The sequence below is a fragment of the Tetrao urogallus genome, assembly GCF_951394365.1.
Source record: "Tetrao urogallus genome assembly, chromosome: 21".
NCBI lineage: Eukaryota > Metazoa > Chordata > Aves > Galliformes > Phasianidae > Tetrao > Tetrao urogallus.
Genome location: NC_136834.1, coordinates 3,939,567 through 3,967,414, shown reverse-complemented (window position 1 = coordinate 3,967,414; position 27,848 = coordinate 3,939,567). Strand labels below are relative to the sequence as shown.

The window sequence follows — 27,848 nt, the reverse complement described above, 5'->3', positions numbered from 1 at the left end:
CAGAGACTCTGAGAGGTAGCAGGGAGGAAATAAAACCAAAAAATATTTCTTTTTAAATATGTTTCACCGGCTCTCCATCCCCTTAACGATCACTCAGTAACTGCAGGGATTATATTAAATTTTACCGATCGATACCGCTGCCATAAAACTGTCCCAGCCCTCTGCCCCTCCCTCTAATAAAGAATAAAGAATCCAATATGCAAAAGGAGGGATGCAGGGCGGCACGGGTTGGGGCAGGGAGAGCCGAGCAGCACGCAGGGCTCCCCCACCCCATCTCCTTCAGGCTCAGGGCTGTGTCTCAGCAATCCCCTGGCTCTGTGCTGTGCCATCCTCCTGTACCACTGAGTCCCTCCTGGGAGCACCAGTGATGCTGGAGAGCGTGGCTCCAAGGAAGCAGACAGCATCTGTCAGAGCTGGAGGTGGTTTGGTCTTTTGGTCGCTCTCCCCTCCTTGCTTTGCCCTCGCGACGGGAGCAGAGCGGTGTCAGAGCGCAGCGTGGGGATGGGGAGGGCATGTAAATCAGGGCTGTGCAGGGGGGGCATAATGAGCTTTTTATGGAAGCCATTAAAAGGAAAACCCAGACTGGTCTATAAATACTGTTGCATCATTACAGCTGCGAGAAACAACCTTATGTAACAGCGCGGCTACACAGCGCTGGGACTGGGGGAAGTAACAGCCCTGAGCTCTCTCTTGTTGGTAGTTCAGATTTTTCTACCCCCAAACTAAAACTGATCACCCATTTCCAAAGCAATGTGTGCACGGCAGCCCTTGAAGAAAACACATTTCCTGCAAGCAGACAGAACAGAGACCCTCCACCTCCAAACCCTGCGCGCATCCAGCAAAGTGGATCCCTAAGAGACAAACAGATCCTCTGCTGCTCTTTATCAGCACACCAGCTTCCAGCAAAGAAAAAGGGCCCTTCCTACTGCTGGAGGTGCTCCCCACCTTCCAGCCCAACAGAGCTACCGGGGGATGAGCAGCACTGCATGGGCACATTCCCATCCAGCAGTGCCCTGGCGTGGCCTTGCAGTGCCAGGCAAGGTCAGTGCCAGCACCAGGGGAAAGCTTGGGGCTCCTGAGTCAGCAGGGAAAGCTCTGCCCCCTCCCTGCTTATCAGCTGGGATGGCAGCATCCTGCTGATGGACACCTTCCCAGCTGGCAGGCGCTGGCCGTGGCAGGCAGAGCAGGATCAGCCCTAAAGCTGGGCGCAGCAGGATTTGGGTCAAGGATTTGGAGGCCGCGATCAGGCGACTCGAAAAGGAATGGGTGGGGGTGGGGGGAAGTTTGTAGCTGTGAAACAATAGGCAGCTGAGCTGCTGCCAGCCACTGTGCCATCACACGGGAAGATCAGCCCTGCGCAAAGGAGCTGCTCCTGCACACCTCCTGCACGCCTCTCCCATCCCCATCACCAGCAAAGCACTGGGGAGGCTTGGGAATGCCTTCTGGCTCCCCGTCCTCGTTTCTGTAGTTCATCTCCAACTTTTCCTACAGGTTGCAAAGCCCCAGAGCTGGCACTGACCTGGAGATCAGTGTCTGTAGCTTGCCACGTGCCCGACAGCACCGTGCAGCGCCAGGTGGGCATGGGGCTACACAGCACTCAGCACCCAACTCAGTGCTAACAGAGTGCATCCACAGCCATAGGACCATGCTGTACCCCAGGCGATCTTGCATCCTATGCACAAGATACGAGCAGGATTTCCAGCAAGCAAAGCTCAGAGCACGGCTGCCTCTCTTTCCATGGATCCCTTGGGTACATCTATATTGCTTCCAGTCTTCAAAACCAGTTTAAAATAAAAAATCCAGCCTTGCTCTGTCCTCCTCAGACATCAACCCTGCCCTGCCCTGCTGGAATCTCCTCCTTCCAAGGAGATGTCACCCATCAGACAGGGGCAAGATGTCCCTGTTGGCCACAGGTGTCCCCATTCAAAGCAGGGAGTTGGACCAGATGGCCTTTAATGGCCCCTTCCAACTCCAACCTTCTACAGCTCTGTGATGACAGAAGGGAAAGGAAAGGCAAGGGGACAGAGGCAAGAGGGAAGGGGGGGAGGTTCAGACACCTGCAGATCCCAAGCCAGCTCACACAGACCTAATTCTCCCTCCAGACTTATCTTGGGGGGAAAAAAAATCATCTTGCAATGTCCTGAGCAAAATGCTCATAAAATTTCATTAATGTTCATGACAGTTCATAAAAATGATCAGTAGAGCTGGCAACTCCAAAATGAGCTGGAAATAAGTTTAAAGATGTTTTTATTGTAATCCTGCTTCGTCGTTCAGCCCATAAATAAAAAGAAGATGGAACTACACCACACTGAAGCTGGACTGGAGATGGGGAAAAGATGAAGCACTGTGGTGAAGCACAAGCCTAGCCCACTGCTAAGGGCACCTCATGCTGACAGATAGCTGTGACACATGCCACAAAAGCACTCAGCACAGGGATGCCTGCATGGCACGCTGTGAGCCTCAGATTCCTCCTCCTGTTGCAGTGATGCAGACAGGGCTGCTGAGTTTGATGAGCTATCGTGCATCTCATAGAATCATTAAGGTTGGAAAAGACCTCTAAGATCCCTAAGTCCAACCCCAACCCATCCCAACGTGCCCATTGAGCGTGTCCCACAGTGCCACATCTCCACACTGAGCACCTCCAGAGATGCTGATCCCTCCTCCCTGGGCAGCTGTGCCAATGCATCACTGCTTTTTCAGGGAAGAAATATTTCCTACTGCCCAACCTGAATGTCGCCTGGCACAGCTTAAGGCTGTCACCTCTCATCCTAAATACCACAGTTGCAACCCCGGAGCCAAAAATCACCGTGCAACAGTACAGAGGGCATGATGACCTCAGACAGAGGGACACAACGCGTAACAGAAATGAGGAGAACAAACGAGACGGGGAAAAGCTCACTCACCATCAATGCCCTCACCCACCATCACTGCCCTTCCTGCTCCTCCACCTGCAGCCTGCAGGTGAGACCCCCATCCAGACCTGTGTGCAGCACGGGGATTACAGAAGTGATGCAGAACCCAGCAGCCCAGGCTGGCAAGAAGCCTGCAGCTCGGTTACAGTCTCTCTTCTGATTCTTATTAGCAGAGATGCGTGCCCAAATACACCGTGCATCGTCCCTTGAAAGCCCCCCAGCTCCCACCTTTGGTGCATGCAGCAGTGAGGCAGGATGGGCTCACAGCAGCCCATCTCCATGGCCCTGCCACAAGCACTATAGCACCCATACATCTCTGCTCCCAACATCCATCACACCCCGATCGATCCCTCCTGACCGCAGCCTGCAGCTCACCTTGGCCACAAATAAAGGAAGTTTTGCTAGCAGAGCAGGCAGAATGCAGCTGGGGGAGAGGCTCATGCACTTCCCAGCTATTTTGAGCCAGCTGCATTTACACATCCCAGCAACCAGCTCTATTTTGCCCTCCTTTCCATACACACACCTCCACCACCTGCTCCAGGTGATGCATCCCTCCCTCCTCCCAGAGCTGCACCGTCTCTCCGTTTCCCCACCCACCACCTCCCAGGGGCTTGCTGTGCTCCCACACGAACCCTCTGCTCAGTCCCCTCATTTACCACAACCACCCACCCCATCACTCACTCCACATCAGCCTCCCACGCTCGATCTCCACCCTTCTCCCTCCCAAAGCCCTTCCAAAAGCTCAGCTCCTTGCCAGACCCAAAGTCACACTCAGCCTCACCCCTCAGCAGCCAAGCAGCTGCTGCCTGCGTATGAGTGCAGGGAAGGGCTCAACGCTTCTCTGCCTGCAGCACCAGGCGGCCCAGAGGTCCCAATTTTCCTCCTTACAGTTTTTTTGGCAGCTCTGATTTGCACCGCAATCAATGGGCTGATCCTGCTGACACGCACAGCGCTCCCTGAAGCCTTGGACTCATCCGGATGCCGCGTTCCAACACTACTGAGTCATGGACAAACAGAGATGTTTTGCTCAGCCAATAAAAAGGACGTGTTGCTGACATGCAGCTGGTGCAATGGATGGAAGGTCTCTTTAAACATCCCAAATTCTGCTCATTTTCTCAATTCATTAAGCTGCCTGCTCTGAGCGGATGAAATATGGAAACAGTCAGATGAGCGATCTCAAATGGGTGATAAGGCACAAGTTTAGACAATGAGCGGTGGGAGCTGATGAGCTGCAGGAATCGCTCACAGATCCCACGTATGAAGGGCGAGACTGACTTAAATATGAAACCTGATTTCCCAGTAGGGTGTGAAGAGGGCGGTCAGAAACCTACTCCAGCAATGTGCCCTTGGAGCTGTGATTCGCCATGCAATCTAAAAGCAGAAGGACATCACTGTATGCATCAAGCACGCTCCCCAGAAGCAGCAACCTAGCATGCATCCATGCCAACAGCACAGGAATCCCTTGGTTGGGTTGTTCCACACGAGATCCCTTGCACCTGGACACACAGCTCTGCATCCTGCTTCTCTGAATCTGGTATGCGGACGGTGTCCTCCCCCATTCCCACCCCAACAGCCCCACAAAGTGTTCTGTCAATGATCATCAAAGCAAAAAGCTAACAAAATAATGGTGAAATGATCCTTTGAGATGAAAGGTTGCTTTTCAGCAGGTCAATGGAAACAGATCTTCTCCTCCCCGCTCATCCATCTGAGCACACACGTGTGTCAGAACCTGCACAAGCAAGACCAGAGGGTAAGACCAGACCCACAGGGAGGGGAGAAGCAAAGTCCTGAGGATCCCTCGCTCACTCACCTATAGATGCCCCACAGAACCCAGGCAGACCACCAGCAGCTCCCAGAGCCGACCTCCACTGGTGCCTCCAGCCACAGAATGACTTTCTCTCCCTCCTGCCCATCCCTTGGGGGTGTTTAGATGCACAAAAAGAGGATGGTTAAGCCAAGCAGCCTGAGGCACATCCTGCTGCCATGCAAAGCCCTCACAAAGCAGCTGGTGGAACATGAGTTGCAATGACAACTCAGCAGCTCCTCCCATTGCATCTCAGTGTCTACACGCTCTGCCTTCACGTGGATGCTTCGTGGGGCTCAAACCCATCAAAGCAAAGGTGGCCCGTGTTCTTCTATGCAAGTGGAGGCTGAGCTCCTTGGCTGAATCTCCCCAACTCTCTGCTCTTCTTCCTGACACAGAATGCCCTTGCTGATATCTATCAGCTACATGGATTTGGTGTGGCTTTACTTTACTTCTCATCTTCCAGCGAAACAAAAGAACACATCCCTTGACTCGGGCAGCTTTTGTCCCAGATCAAACAGGCACTGTTTGATGAACACGCTGCACTCACCCACCTGGAACATCCATCCCTGCCAGCACCAGGAGCTTCCTTGTACTTAGCACCTCTGCCTTCAGGAAGCACGTCCTGGTGCAGAGCTCTACCAGTCATAAAGGTGAGAGCTTTTTGTGTGCCCTGCCACGACGAGGATGAAACCATTCCTGCAGGCAGCCAACATCGTGAAGCCATGGCAGAAATAACCCAAAACTCAGCCCTATGTGACTCAGAAGCCCTCCCTGTATGGACCTACAAAGCACACAGCAGGCTGTCACGGGGATCCTTTCCATTCTGCAGCACACAGTCAGCTTCCCAGCAGTGTGAGTGGCAGCTGCAGTTCTGCAGGGCTCTATCTCCCCATCTGCCCCACTCAATCAGTGGGGCACAGCTCACTGCCAGCACTGCAGCTCCCTGGAGCTGTCTGCTCCTCCTGCTGTAAGCTGCAGGCTTTATCTGCTCGCAGCCAGCTCCTCTAGCAGCAGGCTGAAGGCTGCAGGGTGCTGTGGGTCACATCTGCCTCCCAGCTGCCAAACGCCTCTCCTGACCTCTCAGTCCCTCCTTCAGGTCTTCCAGATTAGAAGGCAAAAGCTTGCAGAAAAGAGACATAAAGGAAGAGATAACTAAGCAAACAGGCAGCACAGAGCTGTTCTGCAGCAGCCCATGGTGGGATGCCCCACTGACAGCAATGCACGACACAGCAGCACCTGGACTGAGTCAGGAGCAGCCTTGACACGCTCAGAACCTTTCGCTTTTTCCATTTCTCCTGCTCTTTTTCTCTCCCTGCATCACTTGACGAACTACACCAGTGCACTGCCTTTCCTCCCAACCCATTCCCCAAACATTTTTCCTTCTGCTTCTTCCACCTGCCCGGATTTGTTTCACTTCTCCTCCTTCCTGACCAACCCGCCCCATTCCAAACCCACTCCAAACCTGACCAACCCACCCCATTCCACCACTTCCCAATAAGACCACAGCTGCACAGCACTGACCGCAGCCACACTGCTTACACTCAGCCCTGCCTGCAAGGCTCAGTGCCAGAGCTGGACTAACAGGGAAGCCCAACGTGTCGGCCTGATGGCACGAGACAGGAGACACTCCTGGCCTAAAATACACTCTTTACAGGTTAGTGTCCATCCAGAGCTGCATGGCTGCATGCTGGTAGCACACACTGCCTCTTATCTATCCCTCGCTCCCCATCTGCAGCTGAGCCACCGCAGCTCTTTGCCACCAGCAGGAGAGCAGAGCGCAGGGAATGGGCTGCAACCTGTGCACGCTCATCTAGAACACGCTTCAGCTAACTATTTGAGGAGTAAGGTATCTGTGTAAGCAAATTCTACCTTAAAAAGGCAATTGTAAAGGAAGGGAGCTGCAAACAAAGGCTGAAAGCTAGTGTTAACTTCAAAGCTTGACAGAGATGGGAGAAAAGCACCTGGCAGCACAAGGACAGATCCTAATCTCCCCTCTCAGGACAATTCCCCTATCTCCAGCTTTGGGTTTTCTGCAGGCAGAACGCCTTGTACCCAATTACATGTCTTTATCCAGGGCAAGACTGACAGCAATTCCACGGTGGCTAAAGCCAACGAATCCAGGCATCCTCTGGCAGCTAGGAAAGGAAGATCAAAGCCAAGCCCATGACAGGTAAATTAGGATGGCAGCTCTCACAGCTGCTTGACTCCATGTAGCACAGAGACTACAGGTCCCACGTCCTGCCATGGGGTGGGGAGGACCAGCCCAACTGCTGGGGGCTGAGCTCTGCACATCACTGAGACCCTTCTGCCACGGTCTGGGCAGGAGAAAGCTAAACGAAGGCAGCAAGCAGGCAGAGGGAGCACAGGAAATGTGTCTGCTGCCATAAAAACCAGAGCAGTTTTACGCCACGAGGTTCAGAAATACTCATTTTTGAAGACAGGGATGCTGATTTCCAGAGGTGTTTGCACCCTGAGCCGTGGCTGTGCTGAACTGCAGCATCGTCGCTCAGCTGGCTATTAATTAGGGCTCGTGTCAGCGCTTCCATTACAAACCTCTGCCTTTTAGGGGTTTATAACTCAGCCATAAAACTTTGCTCTAGGCTGAAATTTATCATGAAAGGGTCCGCCTGGAAGGAATCCATTCTTTTCTATTTTAGAGTCCCAAAAGCTTACGGCCACAAAACAGGGATTTTACTCTGAGGACCGGCGAACAAAAGAAGCCCTTCAGCTGTTTTTTTTTACAGGAGCACTGGGTGAGATGTGCCTCCTGGACCGGCTCCGAGACGCCTCCTGGTTGGGGTGGGGGTTTTATATGCTGAATGTTGTAAATTTTAGGAATTATAAGGTTTTATGTTCCAGGGCCAAAGGCGGTGCTTACCTAATCACCAGTGAATCCCTCTGCCCCACCGGAGCGTGACTCGGTTCATGTTTCCCACCATTCCCTCCCCATTTCCTCCATTGAGCCACTTGGGGGAAGCAAGACTTAATTCCCACCCAACACTCCATTAAGCAGGGATGGATCTGTCTCTCCAGGCACACAGGTATGACCTTCACACACTGCTGCTGCCTGCGGAACAGCCCACGTCGTGCTCACGTGGGGACGTGTCAGTGCGTCTAACTGGCAGAGGCCATTGGTCCTTCAGCTCCTCGCTGCCCACCTTTGCTCTGATGGGAGCAGAAGGGAGGCAGAACCCAGCACTGCATTTGATGGAGCTGGGAGTCGCCGCTGATACTCTCTCATCCCATCTCTGATGCCTACATCAGCCACAATGCTGACAGCAATGTCCTTCGGAGGCGGTTAAACAGTGTCTTCCATTGGCTTACACATGCTGCACCAGCATCAGTTGTACTAATATCTTCCTACTGGTTTTTAATCTGTAACTGAACAGGAAGTTGACACGAAGCACCAGAAACTACCTGTAGCACAAAGAGAAGTCCTCGGTGCTTCTTGCCCCAAAATACTACCTTTGGTGTTGTACTGCTTCAAGCCTTTTGTGCAAAGCATCACTTTTGCAAACAAGATACATATTCCCATGCCAGTAAGGACACACATATGCCTGGGCCACCTCAATCTCACGTTCCTCCAAAAAGGGAGTACAGTAAACACACATCAAAAACAGCACTGGGCTGTTTTTTGATGGACAGAGATGGCCATGCTTTGTGCAGTGCACCCCAGGGTGCCACTGGCCTTCTTGGCCAGCAGGGCTCCCTGTTGGTTCACGGTCAACCATTGGTCAACTGTTGGTCAACCAAGACACCATCGGCCTTCTTGACCACCAGGGCTCACCGAGGGCTCATGGTCAACAGTTGGTCAACTGTTAGTCAACCACTGGTCAACTGTTGGTCAACCAGGATTCCAACGGCCCTCCTGGTCAGGAAGTCTCACTGAGGGCTCATGGTCAACTGTTGGTCAATCAAAGCCAATCACTTCTCTCTTTTCAAAATAGACTGTTTTCCCCCCAGCAGAACTTTCCCCACAACAAAAGAACAGAAGGAAGGATATTTGGGAAGGGGAGAAAGAGAAAGAAGGAAGAAAAACCCCACAGGACCGACAATTAGAAATGTTCATTTACATCTAACAGCATCCATACGCCAGTAACATACCGTAAATGCTTAGCCTACCATACAAAGAGGGTGCCCCAAAATGGTACCTGCAAGAGGTCTCTCGGAAGGAGATGTTTAAATCCCAGTGGGTGTGTATCCTGTCAACAAACAAATAAACAGAGATCAATGGCACATGCTGAACACGGCATCCTTTGCCATCACGACCCACCCTCTCCCCAGCTCTGCCCCTTTGCTGCAGGCACAGTCAAACCCCATGTATCCTATGGGGGCCTCACTGTGCTGGCAGTGAGACTCACAGCAGGGTGAAGGAGCCCCACTGCTGCTGCAGGCTTCCCAACATGCCCAAGGGCTGCAAGGTGTTGTCTCAACTGATGCAGGAAGGGCTGAGCACTGCCATTTTAAGAAGAAAACCCAAATATCTCTGCACTGTACTCCCTCCTTCACGCCCGCCCCGGCTGTAAATAAATTATTAGCAATTTCCCACCTCGGAAATTAATTTCCCATACTCTGTCACTCTGCCTGCTGACAAGCAGGAACAGCAGATTTGAGATGAATAACATCCTCAATCGAGGCAGGGCAGCCACGGGTTGTGCTGGCTCTTTTTTCCTCCCCCCCCCCCCTTTTCTCCTCTTTCCAACCTGGCAGCATCCACGCCGGCCCAGGGGGCTCAGGCAGATGCCTGACCTGTGCTCTGCTATCTTGGCATGCTACTGGGAGCATTGCTCCCCTGCCACCCCCAGCAGGGCCCTGACCCCCGCTGTCCCTCCCCGTCAGGGTGATTGATGAGCAGCCCCATAGGAAAAGCAGCAGCGTGAGCCGAGGGCAGCAGAACGAGCCTCATGCAAGCCTGCCTGATTTGAATGTGCTCTGAATTGGGCCAGCAAGCACTTCAGCATGAGCAGCGAAGTCAATGGGACTTAACCACTGCTCAGAAATCAGCTGAGAACAGTGCTTGGCACGGAAATAATTGCATATCCAAGGCTGCGAGTCTCCTCAACGCGAGCCTGCCTTTGTGCTCACCCATAGAGCAGCTCAGAAAGGAGTCCTGCTGATCTCTGAGCCATTCTTACAGGGGTGAGTACTTCTTTTAGGGCACTGTTCGATTTTATTAGATATTAAGCTCCACCGATAAAGCTGTGCTCAGAACTGTATTTATTAGTTCCACGTGTACCTATAGGCTTCACTACTCAGATACAGTGCTTCAGAAACCCACCCTGGCTTTCTGCCTCCCCAGCTTTTCATCTGCAAACAGAAACAGAACCCAAAGCTCAAAGCAAATTCAAGCTTCTCGTGGTTCTTATGGCCCAGGAGCACCAACCCTGCCCGCACAACAGTGCTGTTAGTGGGGCTGATTTTGCTCTGCTCCCTGGATGACAGTGAACAAAACTGCCTGGAAACGGAGCCAAGGGATCGTGCCCCTCCTTTTCTGTCTATTAAACATTGCTTGGGGCCCTCCAAAATGAATAAATAAATAAACGAAGGAACAACCATCCTCGATGAGCCTGAGCACCAGCCAACTTCAGAGTGTAAGAACACTGCTTGGGAGTGCTGTAAGCAAGGGAGGGAAAGCCTCAGATCCACACAGGGGCAGCTATCAGCTGAGATGGATAATTAAACACCCATATTTAGACAAATGAATAGGTGAGAATGAAATTAAATCCTAATTATCTTTTCTTTTGGGGGGGGGTGGGGTGGAGGAGAGGAATAGGGAGCAGAACCAAGCACTCCTTCCACGTCTCTACGCCGTTATCACCAATTAGATTTCTGAGCCTAATGCACATTTTGCTTTAACGGGTTATTCATCCAATTGAAATCAAATTACTAATAATTTGCAAGCTATCAGCTGCAGGAGCCCATCCTTGGGTCGTATGGGGAACGGTGAGCGAGAGACAGTTCCTCATGAATTAATAACAGAAAAGAGAGGGGAAAAAATGAATACCAGCCCCACGGCATGGCTAACGCTGTCTTCTACCTCCTCACCCACCCGGGATCTCTGACATGGGGTGATGTGCTGCAAAGCTCAGTGCAGCAGCCCAGGGCCCCACATGGGAGCTGCGCATGGGCTCCCCAGCTGCGTGTGGGTCAGCATCTGAGCGAGGAGGTGTCAGGGCTGGGTCCGTGCAGAGGGTGAAGTCACTCCTACATGTATGCAAAACAACCCCAAAGGGATGATGTAACAGGAAGGGCTGAGGCTACTCGAGGCATCCCTGGGAGCCCGCGCCGGATTGCGAATCCAGCCCAGGAAAGAAAGCGACAGAGCTGGCAAAATAAGGGAGCGCAGCTGGGATAGTTTGTAATTTTTAAGGTTTTTTTTCCTTCTTTTTTTTTTTTTTTTCCCTCTTTCCCCATCGTTCCCTTGGACCCCAGAGGACCCTGCAAGCTTTTTTGGCAGTGGTGAGGCCAAAGGAGTGAGCCGTCCTGCTGCTGGCTGCTGAGCCCCTGCCCGAGGCCGGCCTGCTCCCATGGCCACGTGGCGAGCGCTGTGCAGCCACATCCCACCTCTCCCCTGCAGCTGTCCTTTCCTCCTCCCCTTTGCTCCAGGGCCAGTTCTGTGCTGGATGGAGTCTATCTGCATCATTCTGTTTTACAGCACAACCTGGGGCTCTCTGCATAGAAGAGCAACCTCGAGATTCCAGCAAGACTGAGACCTGGGGTTGGAACGTCTTGGGGTTGGGATGTCTTGGCTACGCCAAGTGATGGAAGTGATGCTGTGTAGTGGGCACGATGGGGGTGGGTTGAGGTTGGACTTGATGATCTTAGAGGCCTTTTCCATCCTTAATGGCCATGCTGCAAGGAACTACAGGCAGCAACCAGGAGCACTCATGGCTCAGAATTTTGTTTGCTCCCCATCTCACACCTCAGCTCCCCTCCAGTTTCCCATCTCCTCGGGCAAGAAGGGACTTCTTCCCATTTCTTACTTTTTGTCCCATAACATCCCTGAGAATAAGGAGCCATTTTCCTTCTCTCCCTCCACAAATATATGGCCTCATTAGGACCACGACACAATTCCTGGCGCTCTGGACCAAGCCCAGTCCTCGCTTCCCAGACGGATCTTTAATTGAATATAGTGGCTGTTACTAAGTGGTGCACGGTTCAGAGAGAAAGAAGGGAGGGGAAGGGAAAGGGAAAAGCAAATGATGAGCTGCGGAGGAAGGAAGAAGGGGCTGCCTCTGCCAATTAACAGAAAATAGCCAGTGGAAGCTGTGAAAGAAACGTGTCCTAACAGCATCTCAGGAGGAGGTCAAGTGAGAGGACAGCAGAAGCAGTTCTGCGTTTATCCCATGTCAACCAGAAGGCATTGGGACCTCACAGCCCTGAAGCACAAAGAGAAGCACAAGGGCCACTCAATAACTTTCAGAGCCAAACAGAAAACCTCATCAAGCACTGGGACAGCCACAGCCAGAATGGCAACGCCGTGCTGCGTGCAGCGAGGCTGTAAGAGAGCAACATTTCTGGAACCAGCACTCTGAGCCAAAGAAAAAGGCTATTCCTCAGTAGCACTGCCCCAATAATCCTCAGAGCTTCTTCCCTGAGTGCTTACAGTCTGGGTATCAAGCTATGGTATCAGGCTCAGCAGATGCCTCTGGTTATATGAGACAAGATTTTAAGCCCTCTGTTTTCCAGACAGGCGGCATAACACCACGGCTACTTAACACACCCTGCAAAGCAGGCTAAGGAGGACTCAGAGGGTCTCACTACAAGATGAGAAACACTCACCTTTAAGCCTGGGTCACCTGGATTTCTAAGCAGATGAGCCAAGCTCCTTACGGTGCAAGATTCGGCTCCCTCGGCTTTATCACACATGTGCAAAGCAGCAAAGTGACACAGTTTTGCAAGGACTTGCTGGGAAATAAGCTGGCATGCAGTGAAATGCATCAGCTACAGGCATAGATAGCAGCTCTCTGCTCCTTCCTAGGATGGGGCCCTGAGCACATGACACATGGGTGTCCCCATTTTCTTGCAGGGCAGTGGGACCAGATGGCCTTTCATGGTCCATTCCAACTCATTCTGTGATTCTATGGTAACAGAACACCCTAAGGCAGCTTCCTCAGTGCTTAGACCTCCTCTGAAGGCCGCTGCCATAGGCAAAAGCCTGAGGGTCCATATGAGGGAGGCTAGAATGAGGGATGAACCACCAAACTAAGCTCCTGGCCCCTCTTCTCACCCCTTGGAGCAGCACACAGCATCCCCTCTTACCACAGAGAGAGCCAACAGAAAGAAAACAGAGAAAAGGGGAAAAAAACAAAGGCAATGATGTCCAAAGCAAAGATGCAGCTGTTGTACGAGCAAATGCACACAGGGGTGCACGGGGCCACTGGGGTATGGGACAACCACACAGCTCTGCTCAGGCCCCAACCCAGTCCTCCTGCTATCACAGTTTAACCTATTTCTCCCTCTCGGTGGGAGGCAATAAAGCCACAGCCCAATCCATAGCAGCCAGGGAGCACACAACAGGTGAATTAGGGGCAGCAGCAGATGGGGGGCTGGCTGTGCAGGCCCAGCTGGCGTGTCTGCACACTGTCTGCACCACTGCTCCTTGCTGGGGCCAGCACGAGACCTTCCAGGCAATGCACTGGCAGCCACTGAATGAGAAAACCCAGCTCCTTCATTTGGCAGAATTAAAAGCATAGTGAAAAGGGGGGTGCTGCCCCAAATCTGAGCAGGAGGGCTCCCTCGGCACCTTCTCCCCCCATGTGCATGCATAGGGCAGACACATCCCCAAACACTTCTTATTTCCCCATGAGAACCCCCAGCACTGCTGTCATTGATCACTCAGACTTTAATTACAGGTGGGCTTTATGAGAAGTGCTGGCTGTTCGGTCTCCCTGCTTCCAAGCTGAATGTACTGGCATCTGCTGGAAGCCAAGGGGGGAAACAGCTCATCTCCTCGGGAGTGAGAAGCACATAAAACATAAGAAAAGCAATTACATGCCTTCAGTTTCCACTCCTCTGTTTTTATAGGGCTTGTCTTAGGATCTGAGTGATTTTATGCATCGGAGAAAGATGACAATCAAGATGAGTTGCAATGATATGCATGGGAGGCTGAGACACTGCGCCTTTAGTTATTTATTTCCCTGCAGCTACAGGTCTTCCAAACATCGTATTTCTTCTGAGGGATGAGGGAACCCCAGATTTTGCAGCTGAATATTACTGGCACTAAGACTTTACATGGGAGCCCAAGTGAGAGTCACCAGAACGTAACCAAGAGCAATCCCTTCTCCTCTCCATGTAAGGGGAATGTATGGGGTACTGAGCAAGATGCAGCATCAAAATCTCAGTGTTGAGGTGTCTGACTGCCTGCTGCAACTCCACTACGCCCCATTTTGTGCTACAGAGACACTCCTGTGACCAGGAGATGCATTCTAACACTCGTGACTGAGAACATGTAACATCCATCATTGCTGCTACCTCCAGCCAAAGCTTTGCTCACCAACAGTAAACCACCCTGTTTCTATTGCATCAGAGTTTCTGGGCAAATGAGAGCAAAAGACAGCACTTATGACCCATTCACTGCTGGGCATTTTCCATATGGCTCCTTGATCATGCAATTAATTGGCTCCCCAGGCACAAAGACACAAAACTCTGGAGAGAGCATGCAACAAAGAACAGTCTGCAAATGCAGATGCCTTCAGTGCAAACACAAGGCCCACGATGCACGGCCCTCAGGAGCCCTAGAGCCCCAAACAGGAGCGAGCAACCACAAGAGAAGATCCCACTGCTCCTTCTGAACTCCAATGGGACACAACATTTGAATTTCAAGGCCTGCAGGTGACTCCACTGGGCAGCCCACACAGCTGCCCAGTGCCTTTGCCGTTGCAATGCCAACATGATGCAGGAAAGTACCTTCTTTTCATGATATTGATATGGAGATCCTCTTCCTGCTTCACTTCGGGGTGCTGACCATTGCCCTTGTCACTCTCTTCGCTGTCGTCACTATGCGAGAAAATGGAGGTCAGCTCTTTCTTGGGGATCCTGGTTGGGGGCAGGGGGATCGTCCTCTTCTCTGCCAGGCGACCCCGGTTCTGGCACAGGGCAGAAACAGTTGGAACAGGAAACAGTGGGAGAGAAAAAGAAGAAAAGAAGGATTTGGTTAGGCAGGGATTTGGTTAGGCAACCCGTCACTAAGAAGCTCCTCTCCAATGGTCGCTTTGGAAGGCAATGAGTTAGATTCCAGATTCCAAACAGGTACAGAGGGTGCTGCCTGTCTGCAAAAGCAGAGACACATCCACACCCTGCTCTTCCAGCTCTAGCATTCGACCACGCAGTTCCAGCCTCTCCCCACCTCTTCGCCCCTACGCTGGGTCTCAGCCACGCCAATAGGAAAGGAAGGTAGATGGGAGCACAGTAAGGCTCCAGCCTCTCCCTTTGGAATATTTCCTACCAAATGTTGCCAACTATCACAGCACAGCAGGCGAAATGGGCCATGGCACAGCAACGACATGACCCCAGTCATCCCTAACGCATTCGCAAGCCAGGTTCGTCTCCCGTACGGCACACAGTTGGCGAGGACAAATCTTAGAGAAGCAGCATGTTTTTAGCAAGCATTGGAACAACATGAAGAAAGATGTGTGAAAAGGGTCAAACAAATGCAACGCTGACCTCCCAGCCCAACCTGGTGAGATGGGAACATGCTGGGAGCGCCAGGCAGGCTCCGCAGGGAGAGCAGAGCAAAGCTCAGCCATGTGTTTTGCATTAAGCAAGTGAGGAACTTTCCATGAAGACAAAATGCAAGCTTCTTGTTTACCTCCGTCAATAAATTTCCACTTGCAGTCATTAAGGGGGAGCCCTAATTGCGGTGATAATTAGCTAAATCCATCTGGAAGGCATCACCCCAAGGAGGCACATGAGCCGTCCCATCCTGGTGCACTTCCAAGCTGAGCACACAGCTGCATGCAAGCTGCAGGAACCCAGCAAGAGGGGAGCTGAGCTGGCTTAGGAATGGGAAAACTCACACATAGGAGGAAAAAGGCAACGCCAGGAGGAGAGGGCACTGCTGCCACCAGACCTCAGCCCAGGATGGAGTGTGATGCGTTTCTCTGAAGTTGCAATTCATCCTAACAAAGTGGGGGGGAGGGAGGGGGTGCAAATCCCGGCATCAAAGTAATTGCCATCAGCTCTCTGCTGTGACTTCACAGGCTGAAGAGAATAGCACTGATCGGATACTACAAATCCTTTTATGGCCATTATGGTGCCTCCGAGCAGTTACCAGGCCTCAGTGACTACCCAGGGACTCATCAACCCTAATGAGAGCACGAGTGCAGCAAGAGGGGAGGTGTGAAAGCAGGACATGCAGCCCCCCGAGCTGCAGCACCCTCCTCCAGATGCTCATCCTTCGCCTTTCTGAAATCCCTCCCCTTCAATGCAGCAAACACACACACCCCAATGTAGAAATACACATACATATCCATACATCACACAGGCATTCCTGCATTCAGCATACAAACACACACCTGTGCAGGTATCACCCCACACCCAAATGCTCCCCTCGAGCACAAACACACAAGCAGATGGATAACACAGCAGCCCCATGCCCTTGCACCCCATGTGCACCCCAGCTCCCCAGATGCATATTTCAAAGCTGCATTTATTCTTGCCATGAGGTCGGGGGGCTATTTCATTTTACTTTCTACGTTCCCAGAAAATGACGACGGATGGAAGCAGCCCATTTTGCCTCTTAGGTTCACCTCCAGTGAATCAGCTGTGCTTTGGAGGCACCCAGCAGCAGGTCTGCACGCCCGCATCGTGCTGCTGGAGCATCCTTATCTGCCATTTCATCTCAAAAGCACAAGGATGTAAAATCAGTAAAGACACGAAGGAAAACAGGACCTTATGAACCCACAGCACTCACCATGAGGTGTAATTTGTTCTGTCAGCGCTGCGTGGCTCGGCCTGCCCTGCATCTCATCCCCCCAACCCCTTTTAATGACATCCCCCCATAAACTATCAGTTATTCATAGAGCTTTGAGAGCTCGCTGGGGGCTTCCCAAGCTGTTAGAACTGCCAGAATTCCCATTCTCAGCTTGCCTGGGCACTGCCAGCCCACCAGCCAGATCCTTGTGGGAGCAGAGCAAGGAGATGAGCAGGCACCATCCCCACTGGGATGCTCCATCAGCATCCCAACCCCAACGCATGGAGATGCCGTGATTCAACCCTCTGCAACCATCCTTTCTATCGGATTAAAAATAACCAGAACAACAACAAACCACCAAAACAACACAACTGCAGAAACAACAGCATGTGCAATCCTTTGGTTGGTCTGGGAGACACAGGGAGCAGGAGGGGCTGCTTGGGGGGGGGAGTAGGAGGGAGGTTGGTGTGCTGCCAATGCTGGGAGCTGAGGAATGCTAAATCTGTTCCATATGCGAAGGAAATCCTCAAGCCCAGACAGCATTTTCTCTCTCTCTCTCTTTTTTTTTTTTTAATTGATAATAAAGATATGGAAAAGGAAAGGGGGAGGCTCTGAGAGCCTGGAATCTTTTTCAAACAGCAACCCAGCCAAATGGCTTTGATTAGGGAAATTACACACCCACGGAGCCCACACACCCCTCGTTGGAGAAATGGCATCCATCACATTTAGCTCTGGCTGAGATGAGCAAAAACAGACAGGAAAGGGGCAGGTACCTGCCCAGTTAATCCCCTCCCCTGGGCCTTCATTAGGAACCTGTAGGCATCATCCTAAAGGCTACATCCCACGGGTTGGTGGCATCCTACAGACATCCCATGGGCTGACAGCATCCATTGGGCCAATGGTTTCCCATGGGTTGGTGGCATCCTACAGGCATATGGCACCCCATGGGCTGATGACATCCCATGAGTTGATGGCTTCCCACGGGTTGATGGCATCCTACAGGTGCATGGCATCCAACTGGCTGATGGCTTCCCATGGGTTGATGGCACCCCACGGGCTGATGGCTTCCCATGGGTTGATGGCATCCTACAGGCACGTGGCATCCCATGGGCTGACGAGACCCCACCTTTGCTGTTCCCCATCTCATACACATGAGGAGGACCAAAATCCAGGCCAGCCTTGGTTTCCAATCTCCTGAAGAAGACATTAGAAAACCTTGATTCTACTTCCTCCCCTTTTCGCTCAGCCACCATTTGCAGTGCAATATTTACACTGCTCAGCAGCCAAAAAGACAAGCAACCACCAGGCCATCATTCCCCAACAGTCAACCCCACCCTACAACTTTGCAGAGATCTGTTGTTCAGACAGACACTTATCAATCTGGGCAGAGCACTCCTTTATACGTGGTTGTTTTTAATAGGTGAAAGTACACTCCTATTTTCTTCCTGGAGTATTTTCTTCACATGCAAGCCTGGTGGTAGCCTCTGTTAGTCATCCATGTAGGTCATGGTGGCCCTTGCATTGATTTCAGGATAGCTGACCCAGCTCTGATGTCTGGGAGGCAGAGCAATGCTGGGCAATCACTGCATGGTGTCGGTCCATCCAACCACCTGTGTTCTGCAATGCACAGCTCTGCTTTCCCCCCCAGGAAGACCCACTCCCATTGCTTGTCTCAAACGAGGCAGGATCTCCACAACCCCCATCAGAGGATCCTTCAGAATAATCCATTTCCATTCAGCAATTTGAAATAACTTGCTGAGATTGTGCTCTGATTGTCCTTTACAGCCTTGAGTTAAAGAAGTGTCATCACCTCGTTACCTGATGGGATCCCATTACCAGCCAGCACTCAGCACCAGGCTCAGCCCTACCAATCCCAGTCCTCCCCACCTGCATGGGATGTGTTCTGAGATGGCAGAGCATGAGGAATCCTTCTCCTGAGAGCAACAGGAGGTTCCCATTGCAACACCTTCCTGGAGATGGACAGTGAACCAGAGGGATGCACACTGGAGGTTCAGTGAGGGTGTGCTTTGTGACACACATCTCCTCCACCAAAGAGCATCTAAATGATGAAAACTCTGAACTCCCAAAGAAGTCCTCAGGGCACCAAGATGTTTCAGGCACAAATACCCAAGCGAGATGGCAAACGTCCACTTCTCTACCAGCATAACAGCAGCCCACCGCAGTACAAACATCTCCCTGCCCTCCAGGGCTGGAGGCACCACCAGCAGCCATGCCACTGCTCCAAGCTACCACTTCCAGACACGTGCTGGGAGTCTCTTTGCTTAAATCCTTTCACCATTCAGGGCTGCCAGCACCCTGCTCTACACGAAGCCATCACTTCCAGTCCAAGCACTCCATGACCATTTTCAGGATATCCTACAGAATGATGTTTTAGAGTTTTATTCTGTTCTTATTGAGAGTGGGAAAGGATGTCAGAGAAGATTGCTCTGGACCACTGTGATCCAAAGCAACCCAATGACATCAAACTCAGCATCCTGCTCCAAGGGGCCACCAGAATGCCTTCTGCCCCTTGTATTGCTTACACTGTAAGCGTTGGGGACACAGAAGGATGCCTTGGTGACACACACAACAGGGCTGTAGGTACTATTATGGCTGCAGAAAACACGTGCTTTAAACCAAAAGAAAGTTACAGAGAAGGGAAGCTCTTCCCATCGATATTAACAACATTATTTCCCGAAGCCCTAAAGAAGCAGATGAACAAGATCTGTGAGCAGAAGGGAGTGTTTCCCATTTATTACCTCTGAGTGAGTTATAAAGCCTCAAGGATAATTTGTTAATAGACTCAGAGCTACGCTCTTCTGGAAAAGCCAACTGGAACTCACAGCCTTTGAAAGGAAATAGTCCAGGATAGAGAATCTATCAGCCCTTTGGAGCTACCCACTGTCAAATCCTCTTTGGAAGAGGCCTGAGGAGTGCTGTGCTCTTTGTTTTCTGTGCCTGTCCCACATCAAACAACTCTGCCCATTGCAGTCTGAGGTTGCAAAGAAGGAAGCGGAGATTTGAAGCCAGGTCCTCAGGCAATGTAAGTCAGTATTAAGGGAGTAGCAGCCAACTGACACCAACTGAGGACGTGGTACACCAATGCTGTCTCCTAAACAAAAGCAAACTCGGGCATTTTCCCCTTTGGTTCTTTCCTTCCTCACTCTTCCACTCTGGCGAAGACGAGGAGCAAAAGGGCATGGATGCATTCAGACACTCCTGGCACCTCCCTGCTCTGTTGCTGGGCTGGAGAAGGATGAGAGAACAAAACCATGTCCACCATTCCCCCAGGAATTAATGTCTGCTATCAGGTCTGAGAGAACACAGCCTTTCCCAGCAAGGCTGAACCAATCCAGCAAGAGGAATGGAGCGGGGCTTTGTGCTTATATTCTGCTCTGGTGAGACGTGCTGAAAGCAATTCTTGGAGATCCCAGAGGTTTCCAAGTGTGCTCAGCCAGAAGGAGACAGACGCAGGCTTTGCTCAGGAGAACAAGGACCGGCTCTGCACCTCCCCAGCAGTGGGTGGGCTGGGGTTGGGGATCTGCAAGGTCTGTTCTAACCTTCCCACGTGGAGTGCATGCACTTTGCCTTCTGGCTTCCCAGCAGAAGGTGCTCTGTGCTGCTGTTTTGTTTCTGTTTGGTTTCTTTTTTGCTTTCCTTCACAGTTCCCCCCCCATGCTGCCCACACCACCTCTGCAGCCACTGCTGCTACCCCCACTTCAGACCCCCCCCCCCCCACTGCACTGAGGGGACTTCCCAGCAAATCGCATTACTTTATTTGGTCAATTGGCCTACAGATTGATTTTCCTGTACAAATAATGAACATTTATGGTTATTTTCCCCACAGACTGCTTTATTTGCCATGGAACAAAGGGCAGATTTCCTTCAGGTTTCGAGACCCAAGCACACGACCTGCATTTACGCTGACCCCAGGCTGATGGACAGCCTTCTCTCCTATGCTCTGCAGCAGCACAGCCCAGCTCTGCACTGCTGGGATGCCAGCAGGGAGGAGAGGCAGGGCAGCGGGGCTGGCAGCCAGCAGGGCAGGGAATACAGCCAGCAGAGATGCAGAGATAGCTCCAAACACATCCCATTCCCACTAATGAGGATGCGACTTTCGAGACAGAGCCTCAAGCAAGTTCTGCAGGTCGCTCGGTGTGGGAATGAATGGGGCTTGAGCAGGGTCCAAATGTTAAGTTATTCTGCTTGGACCACCGTGGGTTATTTGCACACGCGGGGGGTTAACAGCCCGAGGGCTGCAGTGTGTGTGCTTAATGCAATGCATCACGGCTGGGGCTGCAGGGATAAAACCTCCCAGCCCAGAGCAGAGCCAGCAGGGTGCAGGACCTGAGGGTGAGGGAAAGGCAATTACCTCACCTGGAGAAAGACCTCAATTCCCCACCTGCAGTCCTCCGAGGAGGGGGGGCTGGCCCACAAAGTCTGACTTAAATCCAATTAAAAATTAACTGATTTTGAACAGCCAGCAGACAGGCTTTCTCAGAACCTTAATGCGGGGTGGAATTAATGAAAGGAGAGAGGCTGGGAGCACCAGGCAAGAGGCATAGCATGCACCCACATCCTGCTGAGCCAATTCCCTGCTGGCATCCCTTCCTGCCCTATGGCCTTGCTAAGGGCTGGCGTGCCCTCATCCAGCACAACGCAGCAGGAGGACGTGTCACCATCCAGACAGCATCCTTAACATCCACGGTCAAGGATCATGCACTGATGTCACAGCCTGAGCTGCACACCTCCAGGAGCCCAGTGCTGAATGGGAGCAGGCAGCACAAGGAAGGGGATGGCTGGCAGGGAGCGTTGGCAGTGCTGTGTTTTGAAGATCAACACAAAGAGAATATAAAAAGCCCCAACCCCGAGAGAGAGGTAAATAATTCATCAGAAGGATAAAAACAAGGAGCTCGGAGGGAAAAGAAAAATAACAAACAAACAAAAAAAAGAAATACCAAAGGGAAGGGTTTTTCTGAGCAAGGGGGGCACTTTGGGCTCCCATAGGAGTAGAAAGCATGATCAAAATGAAAACCAAGAGGAAGGTGGGTGCTTTAGGTTGTAAAGGTGGAACCCTCTGTCTCGGGGCTGGTACCACCTCTATCATGCATTCCAGCATCTCCTCGAGGTGGGAAGCGATGGGCCACCACCACTGCCAGCATCCCAAGCACGGGGGGAGGCTCTAAGGAGGAACCACATCCCCACCTCCCCATGGGGTGTGTGTGGAGGAGCACGGTGGGATGCTTCCACTGCCCTTTGAAGGAGGGGAACTCTGCACCTCAATAGGTGGCACTCTTCCTTCTCAAATCCCCGCACCTCAGAGCAAATGTAAGGTCCCAATTCATGACTTATGGGACATTTCCTGACCCTGTTCAAACCAAAACCCCAGCCAAAACCAAGCGATGCCAATCAAACCCACCAATTCTAACTGCCTGCTGCCATCCCAGCAAGACGCAACGCTTCCCTGCAGCTTCTTGCATGCCACCAAGCAGCTCGGTTCTGCTCCGCATTTGAAAAAATAACAAAGCCACTGTGAGAGCCAAAGTGCAGCACTGCCATCACAGCATCCTCCTGCAGCAGTCCTGCAGCCACGGAGCAGCTCTGCTCCCCCCCTGGGACATCTCCCAAGCGTTCTGCATCCTCGGGACGGTGCCACGCAACAAACCAGTCTGAGGACTCCCTGGCTGCTGTTCCAGTTCTACCTCTGCTCTCATTTAGCCAAATTCATTTTAAAAAAATAATAAATAAAAGAGAGATGATGTTTTGTGCCCCGGAGCCATGAAGGACTCGTTTGCTAAACCTCTGTAGGGGCCCTGTGGAGGGAATTAGTCATGGAGGTGAGTAATCCCCACTGTGTGAAGCAGAGCAGTGGCCCAGCAGGTTAACACACACAGGAGGGGAATGCTGACTCTTCCAGCTGCATTTAAACCACTCCTCTGGATCCCAACTCAAAACAAAAGCAGAATGCAAATACTCAAGTGCTGCACAACTCGAACTCCGGGATGCAGCCTTGGCACAGGCACAGAAACAACACAACCAAATAGCACAGACCAAATGTGCTACTGATGGATACGGGGAGAAAGCCGAAAAGCAGACCAGGTGAGCACCAAAACCATTCACCCGATGGATCTGGAGACATGAGATGGGGTCCAACCAGCCCTGGGTCTGATTGTTCTGCTAAAATAAAGAGGGATTGATGTACAAATCCCTCTGGACATTTCTGAAGGCTCAGCTGGATCCAGCTCTGCAGTGCATCCAGGCAGGAGAGCCACTCCTGACCAAAGCAGAGCAGAGGTAAAAGGACAGCAATACAGGCAGAACTCGGCCTGTTCAGACACTGAGTGCCAGCTGGAGCTGCAGAAAAATCCCCTCTGAAATCACATCTGAAGCGGGAAGGTAAAGGACAAAGACAAGGCATGGTGCATGCATCTAAAACAAGACAGCTACACGAGTCTAACTGTGGATCCCTCAGCAAAGACTGCAAAGTTTGCTATCCATCCCTGCAGAAACAGAACAAAGGAGTGATCCTGACCCAAACATCTCACCCTCTCCCCAGCCCTGCCCCTGTGCTGCAGGCACAGCCAACCCCAAACATCCCATGGGCCCCACTATGCTATCCAGCCCCACTGCTGGGGCTGAATCCAGCCCACCCTGCTGTCCCTGCCTTGGGAGCCCCCAGCAAACCTCCGTGCAGACAGCAGGGCCGAAAGGTTTGCTCCTCAATGATTTTCCACGTGGGATGAGTGGTGGATTTAATTAATTGCATGGTGCTTGTGAGCCGGCACAGGTGTTCTCTAAGTCTAAAATGATTAAATAAAGCAAGCATAAGCTAAATAACATTTTGATATGTGCCGTGCATGCTTAAATATTCAAATCATGAGTGCGATATTAATAAGATATATCAAAGTTCACGTTGATATAAAGCAGATTTATCACGCTATATATAGCATAGCTGGGCCTTACAGCATCACAGAGGTGGCAAAAGCAATAAGAAACTAATCTGTTGGTAGGCAAGCAGCCATATTCATGTTTGATGGGCTCACACAGCCAGCCACAGGAGGACTGGAAAGCTCTCTTTATTTTCTGGTTTGGAAGACCTGCCACAAGCAAGGGCTGCTGGCTCCCTGCAGCAGACACCTACAGGTCCCCCATTCCCAGCTGAGCCTAACAGATTGCATGTGGTGCTTTGCAGCTCTTGTGGGCAGGCTTCAACCCCAACGACACCGGGGTCCAACAGATGAACCTTCTGGGGAAGCACGGAGGAGATGCTCCCCTATTTCTGCATGGCACATGCCAACATTGACAGCTTGCCATGCTCCACGCCAGCCCTGGCTAACAGTGTGGCACTGCCAGCAAGCCAACCCTGCTCCAAGGCACTTGCTGGGTCTGATGGGGTGTTATGGCTCATGTGGGGATGGAGCTGGATGAGGGGTGCTTGCAATTTTACTAATTCCTTCGTTTACACAGAGGGCAACAAGCCCTCAGCACTGCTGCCACAGCAGCCCCATCCCTGGAGGCACTGAAAGCTATGGATGAGGCCCTGAGCAGCCTGAGCAGCGGGGGACACCCAGCCCTGGGACTTCAAGGCCCCCAACCCTTCTGACATTCATCCCTTGGAAACTTCCCGACCTGTCTGTAAACGCTGACTTGTTCAGGGCAGGAAGCAATCATGGTTTCAGCCCGTTGCTAGACGGGAACGGCGGGACTGTCAGAGAAGCTGAAAAAATAAGAACGTTCAATAAATATTTCATTTCTGCTCTGGGAGAAAAAGCGACCTCCAACTTGGTATGGAAATGAAATATTTCTCATTCCAGCAGCAAATGAGGAGGTTTCCAAACGGAGACTTCTCCAGTTATGTAGCTCGAACCCAGCAGACACACTCGGTTTCAGCGCAGTTAGCCAGAGAAGTTCTTCCCACACTTGACTCGGATTTTTAATGAGTCTCAGAGCAATGAGGAAATCCAAAGTAAATGGGAAAACACAGCACGGCACTGTGTTTATAAAACATAACTGGGATAGTCCAAAGAGCTTTCTAACCCCCAGGAGAAGTTCATTTTATAGCACTAATGGTCGCTGAGGTCTCTGGTTCCTGCAGTGCGTGGATCTCAGCATTCCCATCTCCAGAGGCAGCAGGAGCTGCTCTCCCAGCCTGCATATGGGGAAGCAGAATCACTGCAAGGTGTCAGCACTGTATTCCCAAAGGCCACACATGGCACCAAACACAGCTCCACTCCCTGATGGGAAAGGGAAGGAGGGGTATCTGGGCACCGAGGAACGCAGTGCAAACCGTGGTTTTTGTTCTGAAGTTACAGATTGGGTTTTTCTTCATCAAGCTCTGAGACTGAATAGTTTTCTTTTGGCTGGAGATGCCTGTCTGTCCATGGGAATGCGCAGTAGGATCACTGCCAACTGACATCTCACAGTCTGATGTCTATTATTTTGGGATTCAGTGGTAATAAATAGCAACCAGTCAAAGCAAAACGTCTGTCCAAAATTCCCTGTGCTTTGCCACTGGCACACATGGTTTCCAGCCATCCCACGTGATCGCCAACGTCAATGTCAACCAGCCAAACGGCCAACCACCTAACTACCCAGCCACCCCATCACCCAACCAACCAACTACCCAGCCACCCAACCACCCAACTACCTGATCACCCCATCACCCAACCACCCCTTCATCTAACCACCCAACTATCCAACTACCCAACTATCCAACATGCCAACCAACCAACCACCCAACTACCTGATCACCCCATCACCCAACCCACTCCATCATCCAACCACCCAACTATCCAACTACCCACCTATCCACCTTCCCAACTATCCAACCTGCCAACCAACCAAACACCCAACTACCAGCCACCCAACTACCAACCACCCAACTACCTGATCACCCCATCACCCAACCACCCCCATCATCCAACCACCCAACTATTCCAACTACCCAACTATCCAACTACCCAACCTGCCAACCAACCAACCACCCAACTACCCAATCACCCCATCATCCAACCACCCAACTACTCAACCACCCAACTACTCAACCATCCAACCTGTCCTTGGGTGTCAGAGGACGAGCCAGCATGTAACACAGCACTACAGGAAAAGTACTATGCACTGAGATGGCAACCAAAAAATAGGAGGAAGAGCACATTTCCAACAAGCTAAGGGCAGTTTGTTTGTGATACAATTCAAAACATCCATGCAAGTGAAAGCCAGGGTGCAATCCTCACCACAAAGACTTCTGCACCGCGTGTGTTTCCAATTCATTTCCCTTTGTCAGATCGGAGGGACCTCCCCAGGTGGAGGCTGGCCTCCAAGCATGGGAAATCATTGAAGGAACTGATATCTCACTGAACTCACTCCTGCTCTCTACTGCACTGCTATCAGAGTTACAAAGCCAGATCCTCCCCGGGCTGATACCCTGGATCCTGCACAGTTGGTTCAGGGTGATGCAGGGCACCAGAGCAGGATTGTGCCAAGGGCAATGTGACTGCCCTAGGCTCACTCCCACCCAATACGGGGGGGGATGCAGCGGTACAGAGAGAGCAGGGATCAGGACTCCCACCAAAGCAATGAGGTTACACTCAGTAAGTCAGCTTTTCAGCATCTGGAAGAAAAGCACAGTAACAGTGAGAGCCTGTAGTTTCAAACAGCCTCTCAAGACCCTTCTTGAGATTCTGCAGTGTCTTAAAGACAATAGCAGAGGCACTGATGGAACTAAATCCTCCAAAAGCAAGGATGATTTCTGCCCTCTGCACCCACAAGGGGACAGAAATGCTTATCAGCCTTGCTAAATTACTTTTATTGAACTTGTATCAGAGAAATCCATCACAGCAACGTAAGGTTGAGACTCAGCAGAGACCCACAGTGCTGATACCAACAAGCTCAGGTCGGTGGGCACAGGGCAGGTCCCAGCAGCTTCAGGCACTGCACGCACCAAAAACACAGAGCTGCCCACCCAGCCATCACACCCAGCTTATTTTCTTTCATTTTTCCTTTCTGCTGACCCCACAGCACAGCCATACTTCAGGCTAATGGTGTACAATTTTTAAGTAACGACTCCAAGCTCGAGTTCATTGAACCATCGCTGAAGGGTCTTGTAGGCTTTCCTCTCTAAGTGTGCTTTACGGTTAAGTGGGTGAATCACAAGGGGGAAATAAAAGGGGAATTGATATCATAGCTCCCTCTGGGAAGGAAAAAAATGAAAGGGATGTTTGTGCGGTTCACCCCATATCACAGCAAAAGAGATCTTCAGAGTCACAGCTGTGACAAATGGTGGGAAAAGTTATCGATCTCCGAGAATTCATTTTTACTACGAGGGCTGCTGCTTTTACTTATTTCATAAAGGCCCGGCGTCAAATCACGGCGAATTCCAGGATTATCTAATTCCATCCCATCTCGTTCAATCACTGAGGCTGCAGACTGTGGCAGAACGGGATGCTTGCCCTTTCCCATCTCGGGGGTTCTCTCTGGTTGCCGTGGCAACGCGGCACAAGCGCGAGTACCACCTATCGCATCCATCTCTGGCTAAGGAGAAAGGATGGGGTTACAAGCAGGAGTTTGCAGCCTGATGGGGAGAGATAGGCACAACGGGAGCTGCCGTCCCAGAGGAATGCACACGCAGCTCTGCGTTAGCGAGGCCCTGGGGATATGATGATAACCTCCTGGGGATAGGATGCCCACAGGGAGATGGCAAACTGCTCCAGCAGCGTGCTCTGCTTTCCTTCCAGAGGAGAGTTTGATACTGAGGAGCTGTGGGAGTGAAGAGCCCCTGAGCTGTTCCCAATGACCCACAGTCGAATCATCTCCCCACACTGAGTGGGCATCGGCTGCAAGCCAAAGGTCAGAGTCAGATGCACGCGCTGGATGACCAGGATGCCACATCCCTCTTCTAGCATCAACAGCTCCAAAGCCTTCCTGCTTCTGAATTACCTGGAAACGACTCAAGATTCTCCTTTCCCAACTGATTGGCACAATGTAAGAAACCCCTCCTGCCCATCACCTTACAGCTGCGGAGCAAGGCTGCAGTAAGCAGAACCTTTCCTCCCTTGCTTAGGAATTCTCTTCTTCCATCCCTCCTGCTCCTCAGACAGGTTACAACAAAACCCCCCGTCAGACTGTATTTATGACCCAGGGGAATGTGCAATTTCCTCTCCCCTTTCACTGTTTTGTTGTGTTTCTTTTTTTAATAACAGAGCCAAAAATAAAAGAA

At 51.5% G+C, this 27,848-nt stretch overlaps 1 protein-coding gene across 1 annotated transcript in view; it reads right to left on the bottom strand.

Moving 5' to 3' along the window:
* SAMD11 (sterile alpha motif domain containing 11) overlaps nt 1-27,848 on the bottom strand; it is a gene marked incomplete at its 3' end in the record, with an annotated part of 68,876 nt that overhangs the window by 26,851 nt on the left and 14,177 nt on the right. The window contains 2 exon segments of the mRNA XM_079545668.1: nt 8,871-8,921; nt 14,629-14,807. Of these exon segments, the coding sequence (XP_079401794.1) occupies nt 8,871-8,921; nt 14,629-14,807 (230 nt within the window).